Here is a 12,103-nt window from a genome sequence, read left to right as displayed (position 1 = left end):
CCTGAAAGATGCAAGATGGGAGGAGAGTGTTTAAATGAATCATTCAAGGTGATTTACTAAGGTTTGCGCTAGTCAATTTACTGGTATTTGCGCCATTATTTAACGCCCCCAAAAAAGCATGTCTTAAACCAGACACTAAATTGTGCTGCTCTTGGTAGATTGCGTTGGTCAATATGGAAATGATTTGCTGTGTGTGTCTGTGTTCTTTAATTTGCACGTCGTCATTAGATCACGCGCAGAACTTTACACTCCCATCGGCACTTCTGAGGAATTGAGCTCTCATGCTTTGCCCTGTTTAGTAAATCTAGCCCCAAATGACACTTTAAATGGCATGTTTCATTATAACGTTTACCAGTTAAGTCTGATAGTACCAAACGCAAAAAGATGGATAAAACAAATGCTCTTTTTTTGTCAAGTCAAGTCACAGTAATGGTTCCTGGTTCATTTCAAATTAGACATGAGCAAAAAATGATCTGTGAGGGGTCAGTTGTGAAATCAGTAACGGCTCTGAACGACGAATTCTAAGAAAAAAGTATGAATTGCGAGAAAAACTTGCAACTGCGAAAAAATAAAGTCACAATTGCAAATCTCACATTTCCGACTTTTCCCTCCAGAATTGTGAGATACTTGAAATTGCAAGGAAGAAAATTCTGAATTTTGTGATAAAAAGTCTCAAAAGTTTTTTCTATTCTGTGGCGTAAACAAGATTCCACAACTGACTGACACAAACAAGTTTGGCCCTGTCCCAAATTGCACTCTAAACACTGCTGGTCTTTCTACAAGTCCGCACTTTCGTGACGTAACACCGGTTTAGCTGTCGGGAAGAAGTTCGAGTTTCGGCAAAAGTGCGCATAGAGGGTAAATATAGACCGCCCACGAGCACCCTTCAGAAACCTAAAATTACAAATGGGACACCATATGGTCTCGTGGACTTCACAATCATGCACACAACAAATCACACCACGAAACCGTAAGTACATTTGAAGTGTGCCATTTGGGACAGGGCCTCTAAAGCTTTATGAGTGGCTCATTAAAAAGAACCGGTTCATAAGAGTCATTTGTTCGTGAATCGGACATCACGGCTGGCACCGCATTCGTGTTTGCCGTTTGCATTTTAACAAGATGATTTCTGTCGAAACTGCATATGGACGCCACAAAACATTCCCGACTGGATTTTAAATTGCTGTTACAAATAAAAAATGTTGTTTAGTCACAATCTGGAGCCCTGCTATAGACATTAGTGGGTGTAACGGTACATATACGCAGTGTTGGGGAAGCTACTCTGAAACTGTAGTTTGACAAGCTACAAGCTACTCGTAAGTTAAAGTAGTTAAACTACAGTCAAGCTACCCTTTTGGAAAAGTAGTTAGCTACACTACAAGTTACTATCAAAAAGTAGCTAGCTACATTGAAACTACTTTAGATTTTTTTGAACAACGTATATTATAAATAACTGAATAAGTGTCTGAGGAATGTTTTAAGTAAAATATTTAGTGTTTAAAACAATGCAATACAATTATGATTTCAAAGAGTATTGTTTTATTACACACTCAAATATCGTCTTGCTCCATCATGGATAATATGGGTGTGTCAACCCACTTCTGTACGTCAGTGAACCGTTAGCCGCAAGATGCGTGATTAAACAACAGGTGGCGGTAATGGCAAAAAATTTGTTTGTAATCTAACAAGAAGAAGAATATCCTTGCATCGCGCTGATTCGCGCTGGCTGGACAACAAAACGCAATGTAGCTTTTGCTCGCGCTACACCGCTACTTGCTGCAAAAAGTAGTTAGCTACTGGAAAAGCTACACTGTTTAAAAAGCAACTGAGCTACTGCCAAGCTACTGAAAAATGTAGTTAAGTTAGTAGCGTCGCTACTTGTAGTTAACTACTCCCCAACACTGCATATACGTCACGGTTCGGTACGGACATCGGTTTTGGGGTCACAGTTCGATGCAAGTTCGGTACATCTACATGTCAGCCCCCATTTCCAGGACACGCATATTTCATTTCTAGACTGTAGTAGTAAGACTTCCACGACACAAATCAGCACAATGCCAAATGATTTTGTCTCATTATAACAGCGGAAACAACTTAAAATACTCTATAATTTATAGTCATACGGATAAGTGTAAGACATAATTCGAATTAAGAAAACAAACAGGATGCCGCTTTCTACCATCCCAGTTTCCTTTCCGGTAAGTTTGAGGAACGCGTCACAAAAATTAATCGAAACTCAGCGAATATACTACTAGCAAGCTCTTGCGTGCCATCTGAACTCTTGTTTTGGGTTGGTGTGTAGATCGTCTCTTCTTCCGCTATTTTTCATGTTAGCAAACAGCATTGCATTGCCACACACGCCCCCTTCTGGACTGGAGTGTGAGTGACTGTATTCGTCATCTGACCATAGACAGTAAAAGAAATGGACACAGTGACCCCATAGACTTCAATGGAGACAAGTGATGGCTGAGTGCTCTGCGCAGCCTCAGACTGAGCTTGATGACGTAGATGTGACGTGCGCAACCTGTCTGACAGTTGTAAGTCTTCTAGTAGCTGTGCAAAGAGAAATCTGAATCATTCCCTTCCGAATCTTGCAGAGACGGAGAGCGTGAGTAGGAGCCGTCCATGAGCTAGGAGCAGGAGCAACTTTATGACTCTCTTGATTTTACCGGACTTTATGCCTCCACGTTTGCCTGCGAGCTTCTCCTCCTGTCTATACGGTCATTTCTCTACTGTGCGACAGAGAGTCGCGTGGTTATGACGCAGTCGTTAGCCTATTTTTACAAAAACGGCTTCTCATAGTGTAAGATACAAGGTAATGGAGCCTTTTATACATTGTCGTGTTTCTTAAGAAATAAACAGTGGACAAACGGAGTCTTTAAACGCCTCAGATGTAAAGTTATTCACTGTCAAAGTGACGCCAAAATGAATGGGAGTCAATGGAATGCTAACAGCAGGTGATGGCTAGTTAGCCAATGGATGCCCCCATAGAAGGTACACTTTCCGGGTGCTGGATTACCCCCTTGCATCCGACGGTTCAGGATGAATACATGTACCGTTACATCACTAACAGACATATATCATTAAACTGATCAAATTCTCCCAACCTTGTGTCATCTCTTTAGATAACTTGATAACAAGCACAGCAAACCAGAAATTGTTCATTTGAATTTTTATTTTATTACAAACAAAACAAAACAAAACAAAAGAGAGAAAGATGCATTATTAACATGTTCCGTTCGGTTTGTGCCGAATGTTGATCACAACAATGTCACTGACTGTCTGGAATCACAACGTACACAGTAACGCTTAGCTGGAAACAAACAAAACGCCCCAAAAAATTAATTTAAAAGACAGATATGAAAAAATGGACAGAAAGTGCTTGATTTGACACAACTCTCCCAAATAATACCAAGCACTGAAATTAAGGACATTTCAGAACTGTACTGGGGACTGAGGCAAATAAATTAACATTTCAACTCGTGATCTCTCAGAGTTGAGGCCTAGCTATAGGGATATACAGAGTTCACATCTGCTGATTAACCCTTTACAGTTGTATTCCCATTTAAGGCGATTACATTACAAGGCTTTGCATTTGTAGGAGCCAAAGGTCATAAAGAAACACTGCGGAAGGAATTTCATTTGCTGATTTGAATATATGCATTCATATGTTTTCGATTTCATGGTTACACGTGATCCACTGCATACAGGTTATTTGTTGGCAAGCCCCGAATCTAGATACAAGCGATGTCCGTTAGATAGCAATGATATCAATCGTTACGAAGTCCGCTCAACCTCCTCATGGAATATTATTACAAGTCCGCTATAGAGAAATGTCATGGACCAAACATACAATGCATCAATGTTTCGACTGTATTTTTTTTTTTTAATTATTATTATTATTATTATTTTCATTTGGTAGAAGCTTTGCAATCGTAACATCAAGGACAACATCAAGAGCAACAACAATAATCTTAGTTGTAATAACGAGAATTAAAAACAGGAGAACACAATGAAACCGAGTTTAAATACGCAAACAATATCAAAGAGCTCATAAAAACAAGTAGAAATGCGAATAAAGGATGGGAGTGAGATTTGTCTGAATGAAAGAAAGTGAGAGTGAAGTGATGGGGGCATGACAGAGAAAGTGCAGGACTGCCCGACGTGCTTCAGTAACAATCTGTAACATTATTAGAGAGGCTCTCTTCACCTCATTGTAACACAAGATCAAGGGTCAATACTTAAAAAGGCAGGGAACTCTACATATCAATGCTTGATGTCCCAATATAAGGCTAAATAACTTCATGACAAACATGTCTTCTAATCCAAAGACAAAACTGCAGCCAATACTGTTTCAATCGAACATAATACATTACTTCCTTACTGTCGTGGTAGGTTATAAACTTTACCTCGTGGTTTTCTTTCCTCTGAAAGATGCAGAAAATTGGCCAGGGGTACTGTTAATTGTTGTTTTTTTCATCTTTAAAAAAAAAAAAAAAAATTGTATATCCTCCCAAATCAAATCATCATTATGCTTAAACCCCCGTGTCCTTAAAGGCACAGTTCACCCCAAAATGAATGCTCTAATTTCTGTTCCAAATCTGTTTGACTCTTTTGTAACAAAATATATTCGGATATATTTTCATACAATGAAAGTCAATGGGGTCCAATGTTGTTTCGGACCCCACTGACTTTTATTGTATGGACAAAAACAAACAAAAAACAGTTCTTCAAAATACCTTATTTTCTGTTCTGTGGAAAAAATAAAGTGAAACCGGTTTGGAATGTAAATGACTTGATTTTCATTTTGGGGTCAACAATCCCTTTCAGACATTAAAATGAAAAGTGCCCCTATTATGCTATCATTAAGTTCCCCAATTTTGTTTTGGAGGTCTCCTACAATATTGATGTATGATTTACATGCATCCAAGGTCAAAAAACACTTTAATTTTCTCATAATATACATTACACATCACCTCATTTTCTCACAGTGTCTGAAACGGTTCGTTCGAAGATTCAGTCTCTCTAAATCCCTCCTTTCTCGTCCTTCTGAAGAGCATCAAAGTGGATTCTCAGCGCTGAAAACAGCGTCTTCCCGACACGAACAACACGAACCAAACTCTTCCAGTCTCAGCTACAACTACAGTGTTTGAGGGTCAAAGTAGACGTTGTTCACGGGCAGCCAATGAACACCATAGACTGGCATTATGCAAATGTGTTACATCGTTACGTAGGTTTGTAACAGGAAGTGAGACTGGAATGGCTGACGAATCATTTCAGCAGTTCAGAATCGATTCTTTCTTTTAGGAGACAATAACTTTATTTGTCGTGCACTTTGATCTTTAAAACTTTGCAGATCTTTTACATTCAAAACCAGTTATATTACACACTGCATGAAAGGTAATATTCAAAAAAGCATAATAGGGGCACTAAAGATTGCTTTAAGTTTATGGTTCACGGCGCTTCAAAACTGTCACGCTAGCTTACGATGAGGGTTTTGTTGAAAGACTGCACTATGCTAGAGTAGGCACAGCTCAATGCACAGGCATTTCTCTTGACTAAACCGTGGACTGTGAGGTGCATGCTGCCGGAAAAAACAAACCACTGCGGGTGATGTGAAGCTACTCCACGTACATGCAGCTTCACGTCTGTGTTGAGGGGCGCTGGCGAGATTACGGGACTTCGGATGAACGTGTGAGGCTGATTTGAGACAGATAGCTATGAGAGGAAAAGGAAATCAAATGTTTGTGTGTGTATATGCGCACGTATGCATTCGGGAGGAAATAACCAAAGGCGAGCGTTAGCCCTGCTGAACTTGAGGTGTCGTGAAAGTGCTGCTGTGATACTGAGGGTAGTCTGTTCATTCGTCAAACTGCATGTGTGCATGTGTGTGTTCAGGAATAGTCGTGTTTACGTTTGCATGCAGACGTCCTTTGACTGAGTCAGTGTGTGTGTGTGTGTGTGTGTGTGCGTGTGTGTGGTTAGAGAGGTGCTGAATTCAGTCGTCGATGCAGATCACCTCCCCGCTGCGTTGTTCCCGCCGTGCCATCAGAAACTCTACCTCCCTCTCTTTCTTTACCGACATGGGGGGTCCGTTCAACACTGTGGGGAAACAAGCAAACATACATACAGGAAGGCAAGTTAATGATCTGTACAATAATTTGCTTTTTTTGTTGAAATCAAAACAGCGAAAGTTAAACCTGACCTTCCAATCTTTATTATTATTATTATTATTGAATTTTCCATTTCTCACCGGCTCTGACTTCCCCTTTCCATCTCATTGGGTTTCATTCACTAACCATGAATATGCACATACTTCAATGGAAAAAACGTGTGAATGTTTTTACACAGAAATCATGATTCATCCACAAGCTTCTACTGAATTCTTTTTCTCTCTAAATTTAGGATTAAGTTGTTCCTGAATTTTAAATGATGATCACTGCTGCCATTGCTGAGTATTCACGCTCATCCCAAGCATGTACTATGCAGGGTATTAGAGACTGAGGGAAATAACAAACTTACAGTATGTGTAAATGATGGGCTTGTACACAATTATAAGTGAATTTGACCCACTGCCTTTTCTAACATTCAGTTTAGAAAGCAGTGATCAGACTTGATGAAGAGGACCTTTTGAACCTTAGAAACCTTTTGAATTTCAATAGTTTTAAATGCTAAGAGTGAATTTATCTCAGCATTATAACAAAGTAAGAAAAACTTTCATTCATTTTAATCATAATGTCTAAATATTACATCTAAAGTTGGCATGAAATAAAACCCCACCCTATCTTTTTTTATAAATGCATGTTATAAATCTTATTGTGAGTGATTTATCCATGCATACAAAATTTATATTTTTTTAAATCAAAAAAAAAAAAAAAACTTCTCCAGAATTCTCCACTGATTTAGTCTTAAAGTGCCCCTATTATACTATTTTAAAGATTCCTAATTTTGTTTTGAAGTCTCCTACAACTGGTCTACATACATCAGAGGTAAAAAACACATACATTTTCTTATAATATACATTGCACATCACCTGATTTCTCAAAGAGTCTGAAACGGTTAATTCGAAGATGCAGTCTCTCCAAACCCCTCCTTTCCGAGAGCTACTCTGCTCTGATTGGTCAGAAGGCCCAGTCTGTTGTGATTGGTCTACCGTATACAGCGCGTGTCGGAAACGAAACGCCCATTACCATATCTGAATTTCAGCTTCAGATCTTCCTCGGCACTTGATACACAGTGATACGAAGAGCAATGGGTTTTTTTCTGACGCTTTTCTCCGTATCAATGCATGCAAAGTGGATTCTCAGCGCTGAAAACAGCGTCTTCTTGACATGAACAACACAAACCAAACTCTTCCAGTCTCAGCTACATCTACAGTGTTTGAGGGTCAAAGTGAAGACCTTAGACTGGCATTATGCAAATGAGTTACATTGTTACGTAGGTTTGTAACAGGAAGTGAGACTGGAATTACTGACGACTCGTTTCAGCAGTTCAGAATCGATTCTTTCTTTTAGGAGACAATAACTTTATTTGTCGTGCACTTTGATCTTTAAAACTTTGCAGACCTTTTACATTCACAAACAGCGATATTACACACTGCATAAAATGTAATATTCGAAAAAGCGTAATTGGGGAACTTTAACCCCCCCCCCCCCCCCCAAAATCCAATGAACAACCAAGTCCCGCCCTGCTTTTTTTATTTTTTGATAAATCATTTCATTCAGATGGATGTCATAATATGGAAGAAAAGAACTGTCGCTACTTCCATTTCATCAGGACTTTAACAGTGTAATTTCATTATAAGTGTTTTTAAAGATTAACAAAGAAGCCTGAGAGATGCTGGAAAAGGTCATCTAAATGTAAAAATAGGGCAAACTTATAAAATTAGAAAATCGATAAAAACGACTAATAACTAATATGTGACCCTGGATCACAAAACCAGTCACAAGTCGCACTGGCATATTTGTGGCAATAACCAACAATACATTGTATGGGTCAAAATTATCGATTTTTCTTTTATGCCAAAAATCATTAGGAAATTAAGTAAAGATCATGTTCCATGAAGATATTTTGTAAATTTTCAACCGTAAATATATAAAACATTTATTTTTGTGAGTGAACGCAGCACACTCGCGAACATAAATGGACAACTTTAAAGGCAATTTTATCAATGTTTCAATTTTTTTGCACCCTCAGATTCCAGATTTTCAAATAGTTGCATCTCGGACAAATATTGTCATATCCCAACAAACCATACATCAATGGAAAGCTTATTTATTATATGGTTTTGTAGTCCAGGGTCACATATGGTAACACTATATTGTACATAAAACAAACAAAACATAAAACCACATTGTGCTTCATTGTGGTCATCCTTTAATGGGTAAACTTGCATACAGTCAGAGTATACTATATACCATACATAATAATAATACAAAACCTCATCTTGTATAAAGAGATATATATGAGGACAACAGTACTGAGCATTTTAGTTCACCACACACAAGCACATAGTGAGTGTATAGTGTTTGAAATACTTTAGCTTCATTTGCTGTACTTGTAGATTTTTTTTTGTTGCAATCTCACAGTATGACAGACATGATTGCTGCCATTCTTCAAGTCACGTATAAAACGCAAACACTGTCTAACGTTCCAGCCGGGAACATCCTAAAGTCTGATGCTCGTTCTAGTGAAGGAACGCATGAAGTGACTACAATTGGCTTACATTGAACGAGTGTCCGTCATTTAGTAAATGGGGTTATAGCATTTAATACCTTTGGTTTGAAGAATTAACCCCCACCCCACCACAAATTACAGGCTACATTCAAATAACCCCTGCTGCGATATCAACACTAATATTTTGCTACTATTACTCACACCTTACAGACGCCGCATCTTTATTTCAAGACATCTGTCAAAGTCAATATGTGCCTGGTTGCACAATGTCCCGACAGCCACCCTGACGGAGCACTCGGGGTACCTGTTTCGTCTCAGGCCTAAACATGCAGCGGACTGAGGAGCAGTTGCAAGATCTTCAAAAGAAACAATCCCTCTTGGCTTGGGTTCCTCAAAATTACACAACCAAAGTTTTTCCAAGGACAATAACACCAGAGTCGTTTGTTGTGCTACAGGTTTTGGCTGAGATTAATGTTCTTGAGTGTGCAAAAAAAAACAGAAATGTGTGCACTGGAACAGGCTAATAGTAACGCTTGAGTTCAATAATCTGATTAAGACTGGCACCGTTTCGTAAACACGCAATAAGAGAAGAAGAATGCATGGCTTTCAGATGGGAACGCGTCTGGAAAGAGCTTGGAATGCGTTGAGGCTCCTTTACAAGGGGGAAATGCTGAGCTAGAAACCTGCCTTGTGACTTTCATATCTCTGAGCGTTGTACTGCAAACTCCTGCAGCGCGAGCCAAGGAAAATAATTCATTACTCAGATTCAGATCTCGGAGTGACTTGACTCTCTGCTTCTACAATCAACAACCTTGGAACTATCTGGCTCTCTCTCTCTCTCAGACTGTCTCTCTCTCTTTCAGGCTGCTTCTTTTCCCAGACTGTCTCTCTCTTACAAAAATGTCTCTCTGTTTCGGTCCCAGAGTGTCTCTTTCGGTCTCTCTGATTCACTGTATGCTCTGAAATTTAGATTTTAAATGCCCCGTTTAATCATTTCATTGAAATCCTATATACAACACAAGTCAAAATGTTTTTTTAACAGAGCAGTGACTAATGAAATATAATTATGAGACGACATTTACAGGAAGACTAAAATTACTACAGTGCCATTCAAAAGATTCTAAGATTTAATTTTTTGAAAGAAATTAATACTTTTTTTCAGCAAGGATGAATTAAATTGATCAAATGTGCCAGTAAAGACATTTATGTTATGAAACATTTCTGTTTCAAATAAATGTTGTTCTTTTGAACTTTCTATTAATCAAAGAATCCTAAATAAAATGTATCATGGTTTCCACAAAAAAACTTTGTTTTCAACATTGATAATAATCATAAAAGATATGTTTCTTGAGCAGCAAATCATCATATTAGAATGATTTCTGAAGGATCATGTGACACTGAAGACTGGAGTAATGATGCTGAAAATACAGCTTTGATCGCAGGAATAAATTACATTTTATAATATTTTCAAAGAGAAAAAAGTTATTTAATTTGTAATCTTTTTACTATAAATGTAATCAAATAAATGAAGCCTTGGTATGTCTGGGAATGTTTGTGTTCCTGTAAACAAACAGGTCATTTTTTTATATATTTTTTTATATTGTTATTTTTACTGCCTATAATGTTTACAAAAGCCCTCCTTTATGCATACATGTATTTGGCTTTTTCATCCAAATTAATCAAGGAAATAATTGTCACCGTTAAATTTGTATTCTTACTCAGATCATCTGTTTCTCTGTCTTCATTTTAAACATCTCTTTCGGTATGCCACTTTCTCTGACCAAACATTATCTGAGGGCACCAAGTTTTGCTCCTGCACACCAGCCTGCCTCAAGTCTCAGTCTCTCTATTTCTCGGTAAACCAGAAAAACATGCAGAGATGGCAGCTGGCCTCAGTGACCCGGCCTATCCAAACAACCAGCACACTCACACAATTAATCACTCGCACAGAAGAACCTTCTGTATCTTCACTCGTACAGTATCAAGCCGACCCAACGCAACCATATGCACAATTAGCTTCAGTCCAGTGATAATACATGACCATGCACACACACACACACACACACACGCAAGCATACCGCTACAATAAAACGTGGTGGAAAATAAAGAGCTACTTAAGTGGCTCTCAAGTGTGCGTGCTTGCGCACACGTGGGTGTGTTTGTGCATTTTTGCAGAATGCATGGAGTTCTCACACAACAGTCATGTACTGTATAAATGTGCTGCTGGGGATTGAATCTGGCTCTAGCACAACGCAGGAATTTGGTCGGGCAGGTTGAGTCGTGTGGACTTCTGACCCAGGATCAGCACGCTCCTTCAATAGGGTCGCTTGAGAAAACCATAAAACTGATCTCAGATCAGGCGCAAAGATATTTCTTTCCTGCGTCGGCCCTCTGGACAGAATGCAAAAGACGAAGAGTCAGTCTTCATATATACGGAGCGGATTCGTGCCACTGTAACGTTTCACAGTCCTGGTTTAGGAACGTAGAGAGTCCGTGACTGGAGAATATTTCGAGAGATCCGCAGTTTCCAGAAAAAAAAAAAGATAGTTCCACTCCACTGTGCCTCCGATCCAAAACAGTTTTGATTGGGTCAGGGGTTTTAATGACAGAAAACAAAACTTGTGGTATTTGGAATCCTTCACTTCTGACATGGTGAGAGGCTGCATGGGTACATGTGCGTGTGAGAGAGAGAATAAGAGAGAAAGAGAGTGGATAAATGATAAAAGAAAGAGAGATTCTGTATAAAGGGATGCAGAGAAATAGTGATTTGTGGCGGAATTAGGGAGGGAAGGTTTCGGGCACTTAAACGAGCACTCTCGCTCCTTCGGCCAAATGAAAAATGAATCTGCTGGGACTTCTCTCGGACCGACAGATGAAAGAAAGAGAACGGGGGGGGAGAGAAAGAGTGAGAGTGGAAGGGAGATAGAAAGAGAAAAAAAAAGTGCTGGAAAGAGCAGGAGTGGAAGAAGAGGTCTGTGTTTTCGTCGTCCAAACAGCTCTCTTTTCCTTCATTTCTCGTTTTGTCTAAGTATTATTAACCATTTAGCCTTAAAAAAAAAGGAAGTCCAGTTTCGCACTATAGTATTTTTAGACATTCCCACCTCTTTGTTCCCTCCCATCCTGTTTAATTTATTACCGGTTTATTGTTTTTCTAGCCTTTCCGCCCCTCACATTCTACAGTCTTTCTTCCTCTCGTCTTCCATCCATCACTCTTTCAGGTCATGGTCTTTTGGGCCGTCCGTTGCGTGGCAGGTTCTCCACCGTGTTGCTGAGGCGATACTTGACGATGATGCTGTGCACGGTGGATTTGGGCATGCGGAGCTCCTGCCCAATTGACCCTTCCGACTTGCCGTCCTTCCACAGGTCCACCACCCTCTGGCGCTGCAGCACGTCATGTTCCTTTGTCTTCAGGCAGGACGGGGCTTCT

At 39.3% G+C, this 12,103-nt stretch overlaps 1 protein-coding gene across 4 annotated transcripts in view; it reads right to left on the bottom strand.

Moving 5' to 3' along the window:
* Positions 1 to 4,489: 4,489 nt before the first annotated feature.
* chd3 (chromodomain helicase DNA binding protein 3) overlaps positions 4,490 to 12,103 on the bottom strand; it is a 60,929-nt gene continuing 53,315 nt past the window's right edge. For 2 of the 4 annotated variants that reach the window (XM_084405921.1, XM_084405922.1), the window contains exon 40: positions 4,490 to 6,102. In XM_084405921.1, the coding sequence (XP_084262047.1) occupies positions 5,999 to 6,102 (104 nt within the window). In that variant the 3' untranslated portion in view covers positions 4,490 to 5,998. Of the gene's footprint in view, positions 6,103 to 11,783; positions 12,102 to 12,103 lie in introns of those variants that run through there. The other 2 variants (XM_084405919.1, XM_084405920.1) reach the window with 1 other exon arrangement.

This window comes from Rutilus rutilus, assembly GCF_951802725.1.
Source record: "Rutilus rutilus genome assembly, chromosome: 3".
NCBI lineage: Eukaryota > Metazoa > Chordata > Actinopteri > Cypriniformes > Leuciscidae > Rutilus > Rutilus rutilus.
This window is presented reverse-complemented; position numbering and strand designations above follow the sequence as displayed.